General features: G+C 34.2%; 7 protein-coding genes across 8 annotated transcripts in view; 5 read left to right on the top strand and 2 right to left on the bottom strand.

Moving 5' to 3' along the window:
• The window catches only part of LOC133335839 (nuclear RNA export factor 1), a 35181-nt gene extending 32349 nt beyond the window's left edge, over positions 1–2832 (top strand). The window contains exons 6-10 of the mRNA XM_061544133.1: positions 57–93; positions 193–597; positions 2035–2325; positions 2535–2659; positions 2729–2832. Of these exons, the coding sequence (XP_061400117.1) occupies positions 57–93; positions 193–597; positions 2035–2325; positions 2535–2659; positions 2729–2828 (958 nt within the window). The 3' untranslated portion in view covers positions 2829–2832. The remainder of the gene's footprint in view (positions 1–56; positions 94–192; positions 598–2034; positions 2326–2534; positions 2660–2728) is intronic.
• Positions 2833–5011: 2179 nt separating this feature from the next.
• LOC133335835 (pre-rRNA 2'-O-ribose RNA methyltransferase FTSJ3) lies at positions 5012–7671 on the top strand. The gene is made up of 3 exons (XM_061544129.1): positions 5012–5130; positions 5209–6484; positions 6549–7671. The coding sequence occupies exons 1-3, from the start codon at positions 5064–5066 to the stop codon at positions 7669–7671; spliced, it is 2466 nt and encodes an 821-aa protein (XP_061400113.1). The 5' UTR covers positions 5012–5063.
• Positions 7672–9055: 1384 nt separating this feature from the next.
• On the bottom strand, positions 9056–11624 carry LOC133335841 (mitochondrial outer membrane protein SLC25A46). Its single transcript, XM_061544136.1, has 6 exons — positions 11489–11624; positions 11021–11144; positions 10796–10954; positions 10671–10727; positions 10386–10601; positions 9056–9611 (listed from the first exon to the last, which is right to left on the bottom strand). Exons 1-6 carry the CDS (start codon positions 11607–11609, stop codon positions 9056–9058), a joined length of 1233 nt encoding a protein of 410 aa, XP_061400120.1. The 5' UTR covers positions 11610–11624.
• An 829-nt stretch (positions 11625–12453) lies between these two features.
• On the top strand, positions 12454–13788 carry LOC133335837 (large ribosomal subunit protein uL3m). Its single transcript, XM_061544131.1, has 4 exons — positions 12454–12491; positions 12589–12685; positions 12757–13304; positions 13365–13788. Exons 1-4 carry the CDS (start codon positions 12454–12456, stop codon positions 13786–13788), a joined length of 1107 nt encoding a protein of 368 aa, XP_061400115.1.
• A 134-nt stretch (positions 13789–13922) lies between these two features.
• On the bottom strand, positions 13923–15072 carry LOC133335840 (beta-lactamase-like protein 2 homolog). 2 transcript variants are annotated; one of them, XM_061544134.1, is made up of 4 exons: positions 14954–15072; positions 14733–14899; positions 14377–14601; positions 13923–14314 (listed from the first exon to the last, which is right to left on the bottom strand). In XM_061544134.1, exons 1-4 carry the CDS (start codon positions 15070–15072, stop codon positions 13923–13925), a joined length of 903 nt encoding a protein of 300 aa, XP_061400118.1. The 2 variants fall into 2 exon arrangements, with proteins under 2 accessions (XP_061400118.1, XP_061400119.1); XM_061544135.1 differs by having other exon boundaries at positions 14377–14586.
• Positions 15073–15702: 630 nt separating this feature from the next.
• Positions 15703–17112, top strand: LOC133335836 (adenylate kinase-like). Its single transcript, XM_061544130.1, has 5 exons — positions 15703–15786; positions 15866–15976; positions 16048–16288; positions 16344–16702; positions 16939–17112. The coding sequence occupies exons 1-5, from the start codon at positions 15703–15705 to the stop codon at positions 17110–17112; spliced, it is 969 nt and encodes a 322-aa protein (XP_061400114.1).
• A 4487-nt stretch (positions 17113–21599) lies between these two features.
• LOC133335838 (phosphatidylinositol 5-phosphate 4-kinase type-2 alpha-like) lies at positions 21600–22820 on the top strand. Its single transcript, XM_061544132.1, has one exon. It carries the CDS (start codon positions 21600–21602, stop codon positions 22815–22817), a length of 1218 nt encoding a protein of 405 aa, XP_061400116.1. The 3' UTR covers positions 22818–22820.
• The last annotated feature ends 833 nt before the right edge of the window (positions 22821–23653 follow it).

Here is a 23653-nt window from a genome sequence, read left to right as displayed (position 1 = left end):
TTTAATTCATGCGCTTAATGCTCTTAATATACACATTTTTATGTTTCAATTCACAGCGAAGTACGGCGTAAATTCCCTAAACTAATTAAATTGGTAAGTTGCAATTTGAAAATTAAAAAAAAAAAAAAATAACCATTCAATTTATTAATTTTTTCTCAACATCTCTACTACTACAAATTTTTAATTTTCTAGGACGGTGACGATTTAGAACCCCAAATCCTTTTCGATGTCAATGACAGTTCGGTTATGCCCAAGGCACAAGCCTCATTTTTATGCGATGCCTCTGGTGCCGATATAATACGACAATTTTTGGAACAATATTTCATCATTTTCGATTCGGATAATCGTCAACCATTGCTGGATGCATATCATGAACAGGCAATGATGTCCATATCTGTACCGCCAGCCAGTCAAGCCGGCCGCTTGACATCATTTTGGAAATATAATCGTAATTTTCGACGCATTGTTAACAACGAGGATGTCTCCAAGTTGAGACAATTGAAAGTTGGCCGTTTGCAGGTGGTATCAACACTGGCCGAATGGCCAAAGACACAACATGATCCGCAATCGTTTTCCGTGGATTTGACATTATTTACAGTAAGTAGATTTTTTAAGGAAACAAATTTAAAACTAAAAATTATAACCAAATTTGTAACCTAAATTTTAGGCCTTAAATATTATAGCTACAAATTAGAGTTCCATGGGGAGCCATAGTAAAATTTAATGAAGAATATGTTTTCCTTTGGCACCAACCGCCTAAAATAAAAACTTCCAAAAAAATTAGGGCCAAACAAAAAATTAAAAAAAAATTAAGCAAATTTGCAACGGATATTTTATATCATAAATATTATAGCTACAAATTAGAGTTCCATGTGAACCCATAGTAGAATTTCTTGAAGAATATGTTTCCTTTGGCACCAACCCCCTCCAATCAAAACTAGTAGCAAAATTAAGATCAAACAGAAAATAACCTAGGAAAAAGTAAAATATTCTTAATAGGCAAATTTGCAACTGATATTTTATACCATAAATATTATAGCTACAAATTAGAGTTCTATGGGGATCCATAGTAGAATTTCCTGAAGAATAATTTTCCCCTTGGCAGCAATACCCTAAAATAAAAACTTCTCTGCAAATTAGGGTCAAACAGAAAGTATTACAAAAATAACCTAAGAAATGGAAAAGTGATATAAAAGCAAATTTGTAACTGAGTTTTTCTATCATAAATATAATAGCTAGAGAATAGACTTATTTGGGGATCTATAGTAGAATTTTATTACGAATATTTTGCTCTTTGGCAGCAATCCTCAAAAGTCAAAACTTCTATAAAAATTAAGGACAAACTGAAAACACTAAAGAAATAACATTAAATAATGATTAGCCCAATTCCGATGGTTATTTTTATCGATAACTATTAGTTCTACATAGATCATTTGTTCCGTGACCCACCCTGGAATTTGATGCTGAACACTTTTTCCATTCACAACATTTCCATAAAATTAAGGTTTCAAAGGATTTTGGGTCAATTTGAAAAATAACCTAAAAATGCGATTTTCCCAAAAATCTCGAACATTATTTCTTGGTATAAATTTTATATCTAGAGATTTTGAGATGTGTGGTTACCTATCATCGATAAAATTTTGTGGCAAATCTATGTCCTCTTGGCATCAACAGCCTAAAATGAAAGATTCCATTAAAAATTGGGTCAAACAGAAATTATAACAGAAATAACCTAAAAAATTCTAAGTCAAATTCCGATTAATTTTTTAAACATTAACTATTAGTTCTACATATTTCATTCGGGAATTTTATGATGAACATTTTGTCCCTTTGGGGAAATTTAAAATAACCTAAAAAATTAAATACCAAATAATAGTTTTTCTTCGGGAATTTTATGATGAACATTTTGTCCCTTTGGGGAAATTTAAAATAACCTAAAAAATTAAATACCAAATCATAGTTTTTCTTCTTATAAATATTATATCTGGATTCAATTGTATTCATATTTTAATTTTCATGTTTTTTTCCTTTCAGCCCAAACTAATATCCTTTACCGTTGCTGGTCTCTTCAAAGAATTTGAATCGTCCACCTCGACCACTGGCGAAATTCGCTATTTCCAAAGACAATTTGTTATTGTACCCGCTGGCGGTGGTTTTTGTATACGCAATGAAATGATTTTGGTAACAAGTGCCACGGGCACCCAGGCACGTACCTTCCTTAAGCCGCCCCCCGCAACAGAGCCACCAGCAGCTGGTACTGCCACAAATCTACCGCCCACAGCTGCAGGCAGTCTACAAAGTCGCTTACAAATGCAACAGCCATCGGTGAGTTTTCGAAAAATGAAAACAAAAAAGACAATTTATTATTGGAATTGTATTTCAAAATTTATTTAAAAAAAAATATTTTTTTTTTAAATTAAAAAAAAATTAAATTAGTTTTGAAAAAATACATTTTAAATTAATTTCGAATCATTAAAACTTATTTATTCACTTATTATTATTTTTTATTATTATTTTTTTTTTTTTTTTTGCAGACCTCCGCAGCCGCCGCTTTAATGCCACAGCCCGCGATACCCACCCAACCAGACGATGCAACAAAAATGCAAATGGTTCAGGCTATGTGCACCCAAAGCAATATGAACATCGAATGGAGTAGAAAGTAAGTCGGCTCCTTCTCCTATCATAATTTTTTTTAAAAATTAATAATTTTTTGGTTACCTTCTTCCAGATGTCTCGAAGAAACCAATTGGGATTACAATCATGCAGCTTTTGTTTTTGATAAATTACACAAGGAGGGTAAAATACCTCCTGAAGCTTTTGTAAAATAAAAAACCTTACCCTAACTAGGATTATATTTAGAGATGAACAAAGTAAAGAAAAAAATACACATTCTTTTTTGACTTTGCAATAATTCGCTTGCAAATACACCACTAAACTCTATTCCACAAATAGGGTTCCATCATCTACTATCTTTTCTGACGGATTTGAAGTTTAATTTTAAGTTTCTTCATCAAAAAATCAAGACTTTGTTTTTTTACAAAATTTCAATAAACTAAAAAATATACAAATATGTGTATGAACTTTTAAGATAACAAAAAACAATAACAAATGGAAATAGAAATTTATTTGGTAAAAAATAATTTTGTAAAGCTGCCGTCATTTCTTAGCTAATAATTCTCCATTAATACTAATTATTGTTGACTCAGTTTTTATATATATATAGAATAAAATAAATACCCTAATTTTCCATTTGAATAAATATTTATAAACCATGTTTTTTAAGTTTTTTTTTAGTAAAATAAATTATAACAATAAAATACAGCAATTTAATAAGACTCTAAATATCATTAAACATTTGATTTTATTATCGAATATTTTTATAAAATTTTTTATAAATTTCCCTCCTCTATTAGCCATTGTTCATATCATCATAGCGAATAACATTATTTCAAAGACTTTTTTGAAGAACGTTCAATGTAAATATTTTCCCCCATTTTTTTATTTAATATAATTTCTCATTCTCTCTCTAATATATACAATAAGATGCTACAATATAAATCTAATAAAAAAAGGGAATGTTAAAGATTTATATACATATAAAAACCAGTAATATTAAATACAAAAAAAAATAATAATAAATTGTAAAATTCTTTAAAACAAACTAAACAATGTGTGGTTTTTGTTTTGCTAAATTTATACCTTAAATATTATAGCTACACCTTCGACTTATTTGGGGACCTATAGTGGAATTCGATGAAGAATATTTTTCACCTTTACACCGATCCGCTCAGGTGAAGACTTCTACAAAAATTAGGGCCAAACGAAAAACACTACAAAAATAAATTTAAAAAATTATATGTCAAATTTCGATGATTTTTTATCGATAATAATTAGTTCTACAAAATTCATTTGTTACGTGACCCACCCTGAAATTTGGTGCTGAACACTTTTTCCTTTCATAACATTTTCATAAAATTAAGGATTCTTAAGAATTTGGATCAACTTAAAAATAACCTCAAAAATTTATAACTATAATTTATAACCATTTTTTTTTTTCATATAAATATTATACCTAGAGATTTGGTTTGTTCGGTGACCTACCACAGAATTTGATGTAGAATACTTTTCTCTTTGGCACCTATACCCTCAAGTAAAAATTTCTATTAAAATTAAGGCCAAACTAAAAGTACTACAGAAATAACCTTTAAAAAATTATATGTCAAATTACGATGATTGTTTTATCGATAACTATTAGTTCTACATAGAATTTGATGCTGAACCCTTTTTCCATGCATAACACTTTCATGAATTGAAAGATTCTAACGAATTTTGGATCAGAAATATTTTGTTCAGATTTATAACCATAATAATGTGAACCCCCCTAATTACCAAACAGACCATTAAATGCAACTCTGATTTCTGATAGTCGACTAAAGTCATGTATAAACTATTAGTTTTGAATGGCAGTTCTGTCTATTTTTTTTATTATTCTATATAGTTTTACATTTGGGAACTGCTCACATTATAGGTATTCTGATTGATTATAATTTTTATTCATAATTGAATTTATATTCGTTTAGCTGCTGTTTTTAACTAATTATTTTTATTTATTTTTTAATTTATTTATCTTTATATTTTAAGAAAAAAACCAAAAATGTATTTCCTTTTATTATTATTTGTAATTGTTTATTGATTTTTTTTATATATTTTTTTAATAAATATTATTTGTTATTAATTTTTTATTATTCAATTTGTATATTTAAATTATTCCATAAACCCCATATTTACACTGCATCAATCAATCAAAAACAAAAGTCGATCTAACTATACCTAACCAATACTGCAGCAACGGCAGTGGCAACGCCGTTATTGTTTGACAGTCAAAAGTCGATCTACAAACACCTAACAACATTCAACAACAACGTCAGAGAGAAACACGTGCAAGCATCGTTTCTGTGCGAGCGGTGCATTTTCCTCCATTTCTTTTTTAATTTTTAATAGAATTCCAAATAAAAAGGAAAAGAAAAATATTTAAATACCGTTCTAACATCTAAACAAACACAATGGGTAAAAAGACCAAAGTTGGAAAAGCCCGTAAAGATAAGTTTTATCAATTGGCCAAAGAAACAGGTATGTGTGCTACAATGGACATGATGGACTCTGTGAGGGCAAATTAAAACAATTTTTTTATTTCATTGACTCGTCCAGGTTATCGTTCACGTGCCGCCTTCAAATTGATACAACTTAATCGTAAATTCGGTTTCTTGCAACAGTCACAGGTATGTATCGATTTGTGTGCTGCCCCTGGTGGTTGGATGCAGGTTGCCAAACACAACATGCCCGTATCGAGTATTGTGATTGGTGTCGATTTATTCCCCATACGTGCCATACCCGGTTGTATTAGTTTGGTGGAAGATATTACCACGGAAAAGTGTCGCCAGTCGTTGACCAAAGAACTGCAATCGTGGAAGGCTGATGTTGTACTGCACGATGGTGCTCCCAATGTGGGTCGTAATTGGCTGCATGATGCCTATCAACAAATCTGTTTGACATTGATGTCTCTGAAATTGGCCACAGAATTTTTACGTGGTGGTGGTTGGTTTGTCACCAAGGTGTTCAGATCGAAAGATTACAATGCCCTTCTGTGGGTGCTGAAGCAATTGTTCAAAAAGGTCCATGCCACCAAACCCAGTGCCTCACGTAAAGAGTCAGCTGAAATTTTCGTTGTATGCCAAGGGTATTTGGCTCCCGATCGTATTGATCCTAAACTGCTGGATCCCAAATATGTTTTCGAGGAGCTGGACTTGGAGGGTGGTAAAAAAGTCAGTCTACTCCACCCCGAGAAACAGAAACGCATCAAGGCCGAAGGTTATACGGAGAGTGATATTGCCCATAGAAATGATTTGGCAGCTTCGGAATTTATGAAAAGTGAAAATGGTTTGGCTGCACTGCAGGGTATTGGTTCGATTACCATCGATGATAAGCGTATTGCCGAACATCCAAAGACCACAGCGGAAATTTTGGAGTGTTGTAAAGACATAAAAGTTTTGGGTCGTAAGGATATTAAGGGCCTTTTGGCTTGGTGGAAGGCCATTAAAGAGGAACTCTTCAAGGAGGGTGAAACCGCTGTCATTGAGGAGGAAGAAGAGGTGCCGGCGGCCCGACCCTTAACCCAAGAAGAAATTGAAGATATGGAAGATGAAGAACTGCAAAAGCAGATACACGAATTGGCCGAAGAGGAGGAAAAGGAATTGAAACGTAAAAAGAAAAAGACCCTGAAGGCCAAGGCTAAACTCCAAGAGAAAATGAATTTGAAAATGGTTATCAAGGGAGATGATGGTCCCAAGGAAGAGGCCGATCAGGAGATATTCGATTTGAAGGAGGTCAAGACCCAAGAGGAACTGGACGAAATGTTGGATGTGGTGCCAGACTTTGAGGTGGAGGGTGAGGTGATGGATATGCCCAAGTTGCCAAAATATAAAAAGTAAGGAACCCCATTCATGGAATGAATCGAGTTTGATTAATAATTTGTGTGTGTGTTTTTCTAGGTACGACAAAGATGACAAACGTTTGGATGATGATGGCAACTACGAAAACGATGATGAACCTGAAATTTCCGCCGATGAGGAAAGTGAAAGTGATTTGGAAAAGGATGGTTTGGGTTTAAGTGATGAAGAAAATCTGGAAGAAGATTCCAAAAAATCCTTAAACAAAAAGAAAAAGAAGAAGGCCGAACATCCTTTGATCAAATCAAGTGATTTCCGCGACAAGGATACCAAACGTCAACAAAGAGTACAGTTGTGGTATGAAAAAGAAAATCTCCAAAATCTCGATAACGACGATGATGATGAAGATTTCGATTTGGATCGTCTGGCCAATGAATATAAAAGCAAAGGTGTTCAAGTACTGGGAGAGACCCAAGATACCAGTAACTCTTCCAATCTGTTGCTGGGTAAAAAGGCCAAACGTCGTGCCCGCCATGCTGAGGCCAAAGAGGAATCCTCTTCCTCGGAATCATCAAGTGATTCCGAAGAGGAGGTTGATGAAGATGATGAGGAAAAAGTCGCTGGCGATATGTCCAAAGAACCCAAGGCCAAGAAGATTCGCCTGACGGAAGAAGAATTGGCATTGGGCGCCATGATGATCAAGGGCAAGAAAACCCGAAGGGATTTAATTGATGGTGCCTGGAATCGTTATGCCTTCAATGATGACAATCTACCATCGTGGTTTGTACAAGACGAACAGGTACATATGACCAAACCCACCCCAGTACCCAAGGAACTGCAAGAGGAATATCAACGTAAGGTACAAGAACTTAATGTGCGACCGATCAAAAAGGTTATGGAGGCCAAGGCCCGCAAACGTAGACGTGCCGTTAAACGTTTGGCCAAGGCCAAGAAAATGGCTGAGAAAATTATGGACAGCCCCGATGCTACAAATCAAGAAAAGGTTCGACAACTTAAGAAGATCTACAAAAAGGCCCAAGAGAAAAAGAAGGAAGTCACATATGTTGTGGCCAAGAAACATCAAACAGGACGGCGGGCCAAGCGTCCGGCTGGTGTTAAGGGTCGTTATAAGGTTGTAGATCCGCGTGAGAAGAAGGATAAGCGTGCCCTGAAAGCCAAGGATAAAAAATCCAAAGGTAAAGGCAAGGGAAAGGGACGTAAATAGATAAAAAACATTGTGCTTCTTTAGGTTTTACTAAATAATAAATATTAGTTAAGTTTTAATGTAAATTAATAATATTTTTATAAATAAATAAAACAAATATTTAGTAAAGAAAAAAAAAACAAATACATTTTTGAGGTTATGTTTGCAAATTTTCAGATTTGTCTAAAGTCTTCCGAAATACTTTATTTTAGGGTTAAAGTATCAAAGAAGTAAATGTTCTTTGGCAAATTTCACTATGAGTCCATGAACAAAAGAAGCCTGTAGAATCATTCAATAAAGGCGAAATTTCACGTTTTTAAGGTTATGTGCGGAAATTTTTAGATTTGGCCAAAATCTTCTTGAATATTTCATTGTAGAGTTTTAGTTTCAAAGGAGAAAATGTTCTTCAGAAGATTTCAATATGGGTCGCCGAACAAAAGATATCTGTTAGAATGAAAAAAAATCAATTTTTGAGGTTAAGTCCGATGTTTTACGAATTTTGACAATATTTCCGAGAATGCCACATTTTACGGTTATAGTTTCAAAGCAGAAAATGTTCTTTAAAAGATTTCATTATGGCTCGCCGAACAAAAGACACCTGTAAAACCATTAAATGTAGGAGAAAAAATAAGATTTTGAGGTTATGTTGGAACATTTTAAGTTTTGTCCAAAATATGCCAGAGTTCTACATGTTATGGTCATAGTTTTAAAGGAGAAAATAATCCTTGGAAGATTTCAATGTCGAAACCCATAAAACTAATGTGGAAACCCATAAAACCATCCAATGTAGAAGAAAAAATTAGATTTTAAGGTTATGTTCGAACAACTTTCCGATTTGTTCAAAAGATGCCAGAATTCTAAATTTTAGGGTCATAGTTTTAAAGGAGAAAATATTCTTCGGAAAATTTCACTATGAGTCGCCGAACAAAAGAAGGCTGTAAAGCCATTACAGTGAAAAATATTTTAAATTTTTGAGTCCGAAAGAAAAAATCAATTTTTTGAGGTTAATTTTTTTCATTACATTTGTTGATTTTATTTTTACTGAAAATAAATAAGTTTTTTTAATGTTAGTAGTCGAGTTAACAACAATTTGGCCAAAAATATACATACGTAACATTTACAAAATTAAGAGGGGCGGGAGGTCATGTTCAGGGTATATAATAATCATCATGTGGTAACGAAGTATCACAGTACAACTCAAGATTTTATGTTAAATGTTTTCTTATTTCGAAAAAAAAGGAAAACAATATTTTGAAATTTATGACTTAGAACATGCACAGCAGTTTCCACACTACAATATTGAATACTTCAAAATACATTTTTTTTTTTTTGGGTGAGGAAATCCGAAAATAATTTTTCTAGCCATTTTAAATATACAAAACAAAACACTTCGAATAGTTGCGATTTAATCAACCGACCGGTTACCCACACTATTCTCATCTATATCACTACCTGAACTTAGACTACGTGATATCGTTGTGGAATTCGAATTCAGTCCACGATCCAAATTATAATATTGTACAACTTTTTGTGGAGGACGACTGGATATAACTTCCGTGATTTGAGTAACAACCCATTTGGTTAGCTTTATAACAGCAATATGTGCAGCAAATTGTAATATAATGGCCCCAAAACCCTTATATAGTCCGGCAAACCCCTCTGTTGCCACTGTGGTGCGATAACAATCCACAGCTCCCTGATAATTGGTGAGTATGGGCACAACGGCATAACCATTATCCAGATTATCAATAATGGTGCGGGTACCCTGCAACTGGATGCGGTGTAAAATTGTTTCCAATGGGAAAAATATAACTTCGGTTGTCAGCATCGATATTAGATTCGAATAGATTTCAACATTTTGTGTTTCGAGAGAGTCATCTTTAAATTTGGCGCCCTTACGTTCCTGGGCCTGTTGGATGCGTCGTCGCATGATGCGTGATGAAATGCCTTTAATAACTAAACTGTAAAAATAGAATACAATCATGATTAGGCAAACCACAAAAAAAACATTGAGGTTATGTTCGAAGATTAGGCCAAAAACATCCACAAAATTTTATTTTAGAACAATGGTATAAACATCCTAAAACAATATCTGTGTATCATTTACATTTAAGAAAAAAAATCAATTTTTGAGGTTATGTTCGAACTCGCAAAAAACAAAAAAAACATTATGTTCGAAAATTAGGTCAACATTTTTTTTCAGTATTGAGGTTAGGTTTTTGTTAGATGACAATTTCTCCCAGATAACTTGATTTTAGAGGAAATGTTCTAATGGAGGATATGTTCTACAATAAATTTCTCTATAAGTCACCTAACAAAAGAACTCCGCAACTGTAATAGATAATCGGGAAACTTAGGAAACATAATTTTTTTCAGTATTGAGATTAGGTTTTTGTTTGGTGGCCATTTCTCCAAGATAACTAGATTTTAGATGAAATATTCTAATGGAGAATATATTCCGTTTTAAATTTCACTATAAGTAACCTAACAAAAGAACTCCGCAACTGTAATAAATAATCGGGAAAATTTCAATAAAAGTTAGGAAACATAATTTTTTTAGATTGAGGTTAGGTTTTTGTTTGGAGACCATTTCTCCCAGATAACTTGGTTTTAGAGGAAATGTTCTAACGGAGGATATATTCTCCATAAAATTTCACTAGAAGTCTCCCCACAAATGAAGTCTGTAGATGCATGGGATAACCAATAAAATAATGAAAACAAAATTCGTGTCTTACCCAAATAGATATTTTGTTATACCCACACCAATCGTGGGTCCAATTAAACACCATACTGGTAACATGCGTCCCTTCTGTGGTGATTTCCAATAGAGCAAACGTAAACTGCCCTCACGGAATACATCAAAAAGGCCCGGTTTTTCGCTGGCAATATCACTTTGAACACTCTCCACCAAGGATGCAGCATAGAAAGGCATAACAACAGCAATGCTAATGCTAAAAATTATGAAATAAAAAGGTTAATTGATTTTACAAATTGAAAAGAATCAGAAAACAGCAGGTTACCATTTTAAAATGACATGTTGGCCAAAACGTTTTAATGAGGTGCGGCTATCCACTTCTCTGCAAAGAGGGAACATTATTTAAAAAAATTCAAATTCAAATCTTGCTGATCATCACGGCAATCTTACTTAGGCCATGATGTTACTTTTGATATAACATCATCCACCGCCATGGACATGCCGCGTACCAATAGGCAACTACCCAAACCCTTCCATAAAGTGGTGACACCCTGACGTCTATGTAAATGTATTATGGAAGGCATTAATGCAAATGGATGCAGATGATATCTGAAGGAAACAAAGAGAAGAAGATTTTTTTAATTCAAAATAATTTGGAAAAATAAATATCATTACCTTTGTGAGGCATTATACACCTGGCACTGACGTCTTAGTACTATAAAAGGATGTGATAGCAGATTTTCGGTAACCAAACTAACCCATTGAACACCAATTCCCAAATATTTACGTATTGAGATTTCTAAATAGATATAATATTAAGTAATGTTTGATAATACAGTTAAAATAAATTTAAATTTTTTGTTTTTTTTTTTTTTTAATTAAAAAAAAATATTAAACCAAAAGGACGAAGGTCATGCATGAAGGTACAACAACATATAATTAGGTTACATACTTTTTGTATCATCAAAACTTAATAAGTTCGTAACACTGTGCTGCTCGGGATACTCTAATATATATACATATATATAGATGGTTGGGGAGCGTATGGTGGTGGTGTTGGTGGTGTAACACAAAACAAGGCATAAACAAAAACATGACAACTAAATAAAACAAAAAATAAATTCATTTCTTCTTCCGGCTTACCATCTTCCTGACTGTCATAGAAATTTTCCAATGCCCGGTGTTTTTCAATTGGCAAAGACAAATCCCGTTCCGAATTGACATTTTTCAGTCCAGAATCTGGACCAGAATTGAGACCAGCCATATATATTTGATATTGGTCATCGGGCAATTGGAATCTGCGAAGAGGAAAAAGTATTTAAACTTGCAAAAATTTACATCTAACCGAAAAAAATACTCACTGCATTTGTGATTGTCTTTGATAGGGCATACCAGTAGTGCTGCTGCTACTCGGCGGTGGAAACTCACCTGCCGCATATGAACCGTAGACATTACGTGGACGTTCTGGCCGTTGGTCAGTCATATCTTCACCGGGTTCCATTGCCTTTTGATTGCTGGCATACCTTTAATTGGGGAGGGAGGATTAGTATTTTTAATCAATTTGTTTTATTTCAATAGTTGTTGTTGTTTAGATTTTTGGTTGGAAATTTACATTAAGGTTGAATAATTGTTCAGGCCTGCCATTAGGAAATAGACACAGAGAATTTGCAAATAGATATATTTACGGTAATTTCTCCAGTTCCGGGTTCCTGTTTTTCTGTCCACAGCAACTCCAAAATATCCCAATCTGTGTTTTGTAAGGAATAAACCTTTACTTCCCGGAATATGTGCTGAGCTAAAAAGATTCAATTCACCCAAAAAAATATCCCAAAATATTTCGTTGAAGTCGATAGGAAATTGTCAATTGCAAAAAGAACGGTGATGCCATATCACTGTTAACCAAATATAAACAAAGAGAAACAGTGTTACCCTCAGAGAAACAGCTGTTCGCTCCCCATGACATATTCACATGAAAACAAACACATTTAGTCAAAAGTCGATCTAGTGATCCCTATGCGGTGCTCATTGAATTGCTGAGAGAGCGACATTCATTGTGAAAGAGCATTGGCTTTTTTTCTTATTTTATTAATTAAATAATAAAATAAAACATGATTAAAACATTAATTTTAGATCTAGGTAGATTAAGGTGAGTTACTTTTACAAGCAGAAACACAAAAATACCGCTTAAGCTATGGAAATTTCTAACCTCAAATTTTTGTTTTGTTTTCGTGCTGTGGCAAAAGGCTCTCTCCAGTGGCTGTTACACAAGTACGCGAAAAGGGCCAATTGAGTAGACCCCATTTAAGGAATCCATCATGGTTTTTACGCAAGGAACGGAAGGTGGGTTCAATGGAAATTCAAAAAAAGAATGACTATAAACATTAATTGTTTACCCTCTCCCACCTAAATAGATGCGTGACAATCATGTCACATCGGAAAACAAATCATTTGTCCAAGAAATCGTTCAGGATAAATATGGACCACCGGCTCTTATCAAAGGTGTGGCCACCTATGATCAATCCAAACGTGAGGAATTGGTAAAGACAGAAAAACTTGAAACTGAACCATGGACATCTTCGTCAAGGCGTACCGGTTTAATTGCCCGTAAAATCGGCCAATATCCCTTATGGTTGAAGAATGGTGAAAAGATACGCACAACCCTACTGCAAATTGTGGATAATCATGTTGTTAAATATATACCGCCGGAATTGTATCGACCTGCCCAGGTACCCAGTGTGGCAAAGCTGAATAGTTATGGTTGTTTGTTGGTGGGTGCAGAGAGTTGTGACCCCTCCACCTTAACCAAGGAATATTGTGGTCTCTTCAAGGATTCTGGTCTTTTGCCCAAGAAACATTTGGTACGCTTTTTGGTAACACCAAATGCAGCCATACCCGTCGGCACACCATTGAATGTCAATCATTTCCGGGTGGGTGATTATGTTGATGTTAGAGGGAAAACGTGAGTGAAAATGGGACACAATTTTTGAAGACATTTTTAAATACCTGAATTTTCTTCCAGTGTCGATCATGGCTTCCAAGGTGTTGTCAAACGCCACGGTTTCAAGGGTATGCCGGCCTCTCATGGTGTCACCAAAACTCATCGACGTCCCGGTAACATTGGTGGCGGTGGTGAAAAGGGCCGTGTCTGGCCTGGTACCAAACTGCCCGGTCACATGGGTAACAGATGGCGCATTGCCAAGGGTCTGCGCATTTGGCGCATCAACACAAAGTATAATGTTATGTGGGTTAGTGGTAGTGCCATTCCCGGCTCCACAAATGGTCTCGTCTACATTTATGATACAATATTGCCATTGAGGAAACATACCACCGCACCACCATTCCCCACAATGTTCGATGTGGCGCAGGAGGGTCCAGATGACATTTGGTTTGATGCTGTGCATAATTTCAAAGATGAAACCATTACCTTCCAACCGGAGGAGTAGTAAAATGCAATGCCGCCTACTTATGCTTTAGTTTATTTTATTTACAACTTTTCTTTTTTGTTGAAAAAAAAAACGGAAATAAATTTGTTAACAATTATTAATATTTAAGTAATCCTATTTGGTTATTTTTTCCCCTACAAGTTGCTAGATTTTTGGAACACATAAAAATGATCATCATCGTCATTTTCGGCATTTGGTAACATTTTTAGCTTTCCCTCCTTTTGCAGTTTGGTCAAATGATGACTAACATTATAGGCTGCCGCTGGCCACAACTGTTCCGGTGTATCCTTATAGACAATTTTCACCACATCCATTGCCTGCATTTTCTGGTCCTTGCGTTCAACAAAACAATTGAATATTTGTTGCTCCCGTTGATTGCGATGATTGATGTAGTATTTGATTTTCTCCAAAGGGTCCGCAATGATATTACCATGGCCGGGATAGATGACAGAGGGTTTGAGGTTTAGAATCTTCTCCAAACTTTTCATGTAATCATAAAGATCCTCAAATACTGCTGTACCCTCACCTAAATAGACCAACAACAAATTAGAATAAATTCTTTTTATCGAGTTTCTCCAAATTCTTTACCCAATATACAATCACCACTAAACAGGGTACCCTCCTCAGTGGTCAAGATCACATGATCTGTGGTATGGCCTGGGGTATGATGTATTTTCACCTTACCACCCTCCACCTCAAAGACTTGTTGATCCTGCAACTTTTCCACTTTAATATCTTTAGGTATTTCGGGGCAGATATCTTCGGCATCGGTACGTGGAAATTTGAATACCTGGCAATCTTTATGAAGATTAACTTTAAATATTATGGAGGAAAAAAGTGGGAAATTATATAAAATGAAACCCTCTTGACACCTCATCGCAATAAAACAACACACATGGAACTGCACAATGATAACAAAAAAATTGGGAAACAAAAATACTTACCTTTATCACCACATATTTTCAAAACATCCTTAACACCGCCCACATGATCATGATGCCAATGTGTCAATAAAATGGTACCAATGGACGCCTTTTCTTCTTTCAATACGGTATTTAGGTGTTTGATATATTCCGGTACATCTGGGTCGCCAGTATCAATTAAAATCCGCCTTAAAAAACAAGCGGTCATTGCAGAGTAATTTCTAATAAATCAATTAACTTACTTTTTACCCGTTCCTATGAGATAGGTGTTTGTACCCTGTAATGTCATATGACCGGGATTGCATCCCAAAATTCTTATAATGGAAGAGGATAGACGTGTTACCGGCGGAATTAGAGCCATTCTTGGTGTCTGCCGCAACTCAATGTACTTTGGAATGGGTGTTTTTGTTATCAATAAAAAAATCAGCTGTTTATTAATTTTATTCCAACAGATTTAAAAGGGGTAGTGAAGGTGGAGAGGTGTTCAACATGAAGATTTATTTAATATACCTCACCCCTCTTAACAAATTCAAAAATTTCAAGCCAAATAGAGGGATCAAAAAATGTAGGCATCAAAAGATCGATTTTTGATGTATTACATTTTTTGTTTCAAAGACACATAATTGAATATATATATATATATATATATATATATATTTGTTGGCTTTTCTTGCCCTTCTTTTAACTGTAATTGTAATTAATTCAAACGATTCCTTTCAGCTGCTTTAAATACCGAATTAGGGATCAAGAGATCGTTTTTTGACACTAATGAAAACGAATAGGGGTCAAGAGATCGGTTTTTTGACACTAAAAGAAAAGTAATAGAGATCAATAGATCGTTTAATGGTACCATAACGTTTTCTTTTTGTTTAAAGTGATGGATTAAAATCTCATGTTTTATCTTGTTTTTGATGAATCGCTTTGCCTTTGCAACATATTTTTCTGCAACAGTTGTTTGTTGTAGAAATTCGCCTATGCGGCAGAGTATGCCATGGCGTCTAATAAAATCCATTGGATTTATGAATATGTCATGGAAAATGTCAACAGTTTGCCTCCGTCAGAATATAAGTTGCCAGTAATTTGTATTTGCCATATTTTCTCAATTGTTTTTTTTTTTGTAATTTGAATTGTGAAATTTCAATATTTTTTTATAGAATTCCATTCAAATGTCTTTCATTGTGGATAAAAATAATTACAAATTGTTGGAATTTGCCGCCGAAGTTATGGTCTATTTTGAAAAACATAAAATAATAGAAATCGCCAAGGTATGTCAAACAATATTCTAATAAAATTTTGTAAAAAAATTGGGGTAGAGATTGAAAAAAAAATATTTCAGAGAATTTTGATAGAATGTGCACTAGAACGTCCCCGTAATACCCAGTTATGGATTGCAAAAAATATTAAACGTATTGCTGTAGAAATTTATGATGATTGTTTGAAGGGGGGAAAATGTGGTATGGTGGCCAGCTTAAATATGACACCCCGTTATCTATATCGTGTAGTTATGTTTGGTAGGCATGGTTCGGGTCGGAAAACACAAGCCCAATATTTGATAAAACGTTTTAATTTGATTTTAAGTAAGTTAAATATTTAAATTAAATTTAAAATATTATTTTGATGTTGAAAAATTAGTTGATGCTGAAAAATTAATATATCAACATTTAAGAGGTGATGATACGGCACCTCATGATCCTTTGGCTCGAGAATTGCAGCGTGCATTTTATTATGATAATTGCCAGGCGAAATTGCAAGCTTTGGCCAATATTATTTCCAGACGTTTGTTGGATTGTGATTGTTTGCGACATGGTTGGATTTTAATAAATTTTCCCCATACTTTGCAAGATATTCAAGAACTAATGGAGAGATTTAAAATACCACCCAATAAATTTGTCTATTTAAGGTGTCCCGAAAAGATGTGCATGCTAAGGCTTATAAATATGCCAAATATGAAAGAAACATTGCAAGCAAATTGTGATTATTATGAACAGAAGGTAAGAATTGGCTAAAGACCTGAAAAAAACTGATCATATGGAATGTATTTTGACAGCACGAGATTGTTTCAGTTGTATCAGCTAATCCCGCACATTCCACCAATAGAACAGCTGATACATCTGCCTGATATTTGACATTTCATTGCACCAAGAGATCAGCTGACACGTCCATTTTATAAAATCTAAATTGATTCATTGAAGTTTTTCTTTTAATTTAATTAAACTATCCTCTCCAGATGCGTTTTTTCAATAATCAAGAACCACAAATTGAATCATATCTCATGAAGCGTCAAGAAACTATTATCGTAGATGCCTCACAGCCAACGAATGTGGTAAAAACCGAGATGTTATCACTAATCGAGAAAACACCATATCTCATGGGATTTAAACATGATCTAATAGAAAAATAATCTATATAACGTCACATTAATATTTTTTGAAGCAACGTGCAAATATTAAAAAAATTACTCTTGTTATCTGTTTATTTTAAAAATCTAATCTGTAATCTTTGGTTATAATAAAAAATATCTCCTGAGTTATAAACAAATGCAAACAGATGATTGTCATAATATTTTATTTAACTTATTTTTTACAATTATTTGTACAAAATTTCTAACTAAATATTTGTGCCATGGCACCTCAATTAATTTGACATTATCTGACCCTTTATTTACATATTTTTTTCTAATAAAAAAAAAAACAATTAATTAATTTACGTTATTCACACATTCCTGTTGCTCTATTTTTTTTAAACATGATTTGTCAACAATTTGCGTCGTTCTCGCTCTCTCTCTCTCTCTCTCTCTCTCTCACATACTATTTAAATCTTCTATGACAAAACGGTTTTTTGTGTTTGAGAGGGGGACAAGAATTTAATGTCAACAAAAGAACAACTCATCAGCATTAAAATTATCTATTCAGGGAATTTTTGTTGCTGTTCCCAGTGACGAACGCGCCCTTGCAAAACTCTTTTTTTTTTGTGAGATTCTTTCATTCCCCCCAAACGTCATGTTACGCACAAACATTATTTTGTTGTGGTTATTACTCATTCACTTTTGTGTTGGTGTTGTAGCTGTTGTTTGCATATACATGCATATGTATATACAACAAAACAACCCACATACCGCCCGACCCACCACAACAATGCCTGCTTGCTTTATTTTGCCGTTTTCTCTTACCTTTTCTTTCCTTTCTTTCCGTACTAAATTTGAAAATAAGAAAAGTAAACAATAAATGCCTTAAGTAAAGCAAAGGAAAAACATTTTGTTTTTGCATGACTCGTTTTGTATATTCCAGCGCGCTGATATCTATCACGTCTCCCCAGAAAATATAATTTGTAAAATTTTTGCACACTTTTTTCCCCAAGATAACGGAAGGTGGTCTCCTCCCTTTTCACAACCATTCATTGACCAATTTTTTTCTGCATTTCTACTTTTTCTATATTTTTGCTACTACACTCATCTGTCTCTCTCATCTATTAGCTGTCAACCATGCACAGTGGCATGATTTGCCATGCTAAAAAGGAGTAAATTATGAAGTAACGGTTTATCAGGCCTGATTTACATTAGGTGATTTTGCATGCGGAAATTGTCAGTTTGTGGGCCGTGAGAGAGGTAAATGGTTACAATACAGAGTGGAGACAATTCAAATTGTATTATGTAGGTAAATAAGGACTTGTTTTTTGCTTTTTCAATAAAAAAAAAAAATTAAATGAAATTTTAAATTAAAATCATGAAATGAAATTTTAAATAATAATCAAACAAAAATTCGGTTATTTTTTTAATAAATATCGTTGCGTATGAGATTTTTATTATGAACGAATTTTTCTTGGAAAAACAATTCAGCTCAGGTTTTGCTATAAATACAATTATTTTAAATTAAAAATATGTACAGAGGTTCCCTTAGGGTCGAATTTTGCACAGCAAAATAATTCAGCTAGGTTTTGCTTAAGAAAAACATCTATATTGTGATTAGTAGTGATCACTTGACCGAAGTGTAAGATTTATTTGATAACTGATGAACTCGATTCCAGAAATTATAATATTTATATAATATTATATATAATATTAAATATAATATATTATATTATAATATTTATATATTATTTAAAAATTATTTTTTATGGCCTTTTTAAAAAATCCATGCCATAAAAAAATAATTTTTACAAAATCCACGCCTTGTTGATTTTGTAAAAATTATTTTTTTATGGCGTGGATTTTTTAAAAATTATTTTTTTCAGATTCCCATAGGGCGTGGATTTTTTAAAAATTATTTTTTAGATTCTCATATGGCGTGGATTTTTTAAAAATTATTTTTTTATGGCATGGATTTTTTTTAAATTATTTTTTTATGGCATGGATTTTTTAAAAAATATTTTTTAAGGCCTAAACTGGAAAATGTTCAACAAAATTTTACAACATTACAAACTAAAATAGCACTATACAGTGAGTGTAATAAGTATTTTGCCTCAATAAAAATTTGAAAAAAAATCCAATATATACGCCTAAAGCCAGCAAACTAAAGATGTAAAATGAATTATGTATAATGGAGTATGTTTGTGGACATATTTAGATCGTATTTCTGCAAGAATCACTGCGAAAGACCTATTGGTCTCGAAGATATCGGCCGAAATATATAACAATCCAAAAATGTTTATCACAAAAAAGTATTTTGCTTTTTATTATTATTTTAGAAAAAATTGTTACATAGAACACGTTTGGTCTTTTTGTGGTTACCATTGCGGGTAACGACATACTATAAGCGATTTGGCAACGATTCCAATAAACGACGGCATTTTTCGCGAGTATTTTCTCACATTTACGTTCAATACATTCTGCAGCAACATTTCATTCAATATTTGGTAATTTCTCGTCCTAATCTCAAAATCAGAGCATTAAATATAGTCGTCGGGGCTTCAAAACACCCCAAATATGTTAAGAATAATAAAAAGGAGGTTTTACAAAATATATCGCGAGGACAGGACCTTAAAAACTATTAAAACCAAAATCCGACAAACAAATTATTTAAAAAAATGTCGCGAAACCCCATTTTTCTAACTTCGAAAACTTTATGGTTCATTTTTATTGATCTAGGAACCAAAATATACGATGAAAATAGCGATAAGGAGGTCAGATTCAAAGATATCGACGGTTTTCTGGCAATAGAAATACATCTTATTTCGAAAATAAATAGATCGACCAGTTTATTCCCTACTGCATTTTATTCGCAACTGATGGTGTTAATCGGAGATAAAATATAGAATGCGTATTCGCCACCAGCAACCACAGTTTTTCAAAAGACAATAGGATTTCACGAATAATGATGTTTTCTCCCAACTTCATGTATTGTTGTTTATTACTATTGTTTTAGAACTGTCCATATCTTTGAATCTGACCCCCTTATTGGTATTTCCATTGCATATATTGGTTCCTAGATCAATATTACTGGACCATACAAATTTCGAAGTCAGAAAAATTGGGTTTCGCGAATTTTTTTAAATAATTTGTTTGTCGGATTTTGGTTTTTATAGTTTTTAAGGTTCTGTCCTCGCGTTATATTTGGCAAAACCTCTTCTTTATTATTCTAAACATATTTGGGATGTTTTGAAGCCGCAATGACTATGTTTAATACTCTCATCTTAAGATTAGGACGAGAAAATACCAAATATTAAATGAAATACTGATGGAGAATGTATTGAATGTAAATGTGAGAAAATACCCACGAAAAAATGCCGTGATGTAATGAAATCGTGGTCAAATCGCTTATAGTATGTGGTTAACCGCAATTGTAACTATAAAAAGACCAAACGTGTCCAATGTAAATTTTTTTTTTAAAATAATAATAAAAAGCAAAATACTTTTTTGTGATAAACATTTTTGGATTATTATATATTTCGGCCGATATCTTCGAGACCAATAGGTCTTTCGCTGTGATTCTTGCAGAAATACGATCTAAATATGTCCACAAATGTACTCCATCATACATAAGTCATTTTACATCTTTAGTTTGCTGGCTTCAGACGTATATATTGGAATTTTTTCAAATTTTTATTGAGGCAAAATACTTTTTACACTCACTGTATATGCATATAAACAACATATTTTCAATAAACAATTGATGCTTTACATCGCCTTACTTTTTTTAATATTACAAACTCGTCGTTATTATTATTTTATCTATAATTCTTTTCCGTTTCATTTTACCATGACTAACACCTATTTTTATGGCCCCCTAGCGATTGTAATCTTATTTAATGTAAACATGTCATAAAACAAGTAGGCATTAACAGCAACAACAACAAAACAGCAACACCACCAACAACAACAACATGAATGCGACCATTGTTGTTTATTTATAAACTCAGTGCAATGGCATCTCGGTACTGTTGTACTCATTTACTTCATTTACTCATTCTCGTGACACTGTGTCATTTCATTTAGTCATTCATGTTATTCCTTTTTCTCGTTGTTGCTGTGACTGAGAGAGAGAACGTTACTCTATAGACATTTTAATTGAGAAACAGCTGATAGAAGAACAACCACACATAATAAAACGTCAAAAAATTGATGTACAGCAATAGAAACAAGAAACAACACCTCTCGCAGGATTTACTACCGCCCGCAGTAAACGAATCAAGAACTGAAAAAAACACACACACAAGAATAAAAAAGAAAAGAGCAGAACAAGACACGAATAAACATTGATTTTTGCAGAAATTAATTGAAAGAACATTACGGGAAATAATTGTTTGTAGTTAGCAGCCGCCGTTGTTTTTTTGTTCGCCTTGCTTTTTGGAGAAACCAAAGAAAAGAGTGTGCTGTGGTGTGGTGTAAAAGAAAAAAAATCGGTTTACTTTGAAAAATCTATACTCGTTGGTGTGTAGGACCCGACGAAAAACATGGATAAGAAAGGTTCAGGTTCGTCCGAACCACGTATACTGAAAAAGAAACACTTTCGTGTCAAACACCAAAAGGTAAAGCTATTCCGTGCTAATGAGCCCATACTCAGTGTCCTGATGTGGGGTATAGATCACACGATTAACGAGCTGAGCCATGTGAATATACCTGTGATGCTGTTGCCGGATGATTTCCGGGCCTACTCTAAGATTAAGGTCGATAATCACTTGTTCAACAAGGAGAACATGCCCTCGCATTTTAAGGTTAAGGAATACTGTCCATTGGTGTTTCGCAATTTGCGCGAACGTTTCGGCGTCGACGATGTGGACTATCGCGAATCGCTGACCCGTTCCCAGCCCGTACGCATCGATTCATCGGGCAAATCTGGAGCCCAGTTCTACGAGAGCTACAACAAGTTCTTCATCATTAAGAGTTTGACTTCGGAGGAAATCGAACGCATGCATGCATTTCTAAAGCAGTACCACCCCTATGTGGTGGAACGTCACGGCAACACCTTGTTGCCCCAATACCTGGGTATGTACCGCATCACCGTGGAGAGCGTACAGTATTATTTTGGTGTGATGCGCAACGTCTTCAGCTCCAGCCTGACCATACACAAGAAGTTCGATCTGAAGGGCAGCACCGTAGACCGCGAGGCATCCGAAAAGGAATTGGAAAAGCCATTGCCAACCTATAAAGATAATGATTTCATCAAGCAAAAGGTACGCATCGAAATTGGCGAGGAGGCCAAGAAGAAACTTATGGATGTGCTGACCAACGATGTGGAACTGCTGACAAAACTACACATAATGGACTACTCACTGCTGGTGGGCCTACACGACTGTGTTCGGGCCGAGGAGGAGGAGTTGCAGGGTGGTAACCCCCAAAGTGCTGCCGGACGCAGCGAGAACAGTGACAGTGAGGAGGGTGACAGCGGTGAACGATGGACCTACAATACGCCCCCAGATTCGCCACGATGCGCCCAGTACAAGGAGGTGGTGTACGAGGTGGACAAGTATGCAATTCCCAGTATTGAAGAGAGACGTGAGATTTATTTCATTGCCATTATCGATGTGTTGACTCAGTATGGCGTCAAGAAGCAGGCCGCGAAGGCTGCCAAGACGGTCAAGTATGGCAGTAACGTGGATGGTATATCGACATGCGATCCCGAACAGTATGCCAAAAGATTTCTCGATTTCATGGATAAGGCCATAGAATAAGAATTATTAAAAAAAAACGTAAATGTAACGTATAAAATTACTACAACTACTACTCTTATTTACTGTATTTATAACTTAAAACAAAAAACGACGACGACAAGAAACAAAAAAAAAACCAACTCACAACAAAATTATTATTATTATAAAAATAACAAAACAAAGAAGAAAGTGAAGAAAAACATTTAAGCGCGATGATGATGAGTAAACATATTAAATAAATAATAAAAATTAAACAATAAACTTCTTAAATTTTTATTGTAATGGGTATAAAAAATCCACGCCTGTTTGGGCTGATGGTCCCCTAAAAAAATTTTTCTTTAAAAATCCACGCAAGTTTGGGCTGATGGTCACCTAAAAAAAAAATTCTTTAAAAATCCACGCAAGTTTGGGCTGATGGTCACCTAAAAAAAAAATTCTTTAAAAATCCAAGCTTAGGGATCCGATACTTCTTGAAAAAATTTTCTTTAAAAATCCACGCATGTTTTAGGTACTTCAAAAAATATTCTTTAAAAATCCACGCCTGTTTGGGCTGATGGTCCTCTAGAAAAAATATTTAAAAATCCAAGCCTATTTTTGAGATGGTCCTCTAGAAAATAAAAAAACCACGCCTGTTTGGGCTTTAAAAAACCACGCCTGTTTGGGCTGATGGACCTCTAGAAAATATTCTTTAAAAATCCACGCCTGTTTGGGCTGATGGCCCTCTAGAAAATAATCTTTAAAAATCCACGCCTGTTTGTGCTGATGGTCCTCTAGAAAATATTCTTTAAAAAACCACGCCTGTTTGGGCTGATGGACCTCTAGAAAATATTCTTTAAAAATCCACGCCTGTTTGGGCT

Source organism: Musca vetustissima, unplaced genomic scaffold (assembly GCF_032173495.1).
Source record: "Musca vetustissima isolate MV318-11 ecotype Yass unplaced genomic scaffold, APGP_CSIRO_Mvet_v1 utg2624, whole genome shotgun sequence".
NCBI lineage: Eukaryota > Metazoa > Arthropoda > Insecta > Diptera > Muscidae > Musca > Musca vetustissima.
The sequence above is the reverse complement of the archived record's forward strand: the minus strand, read 5'-3'. Positions and strand labels throughout refer to the sequence as shown.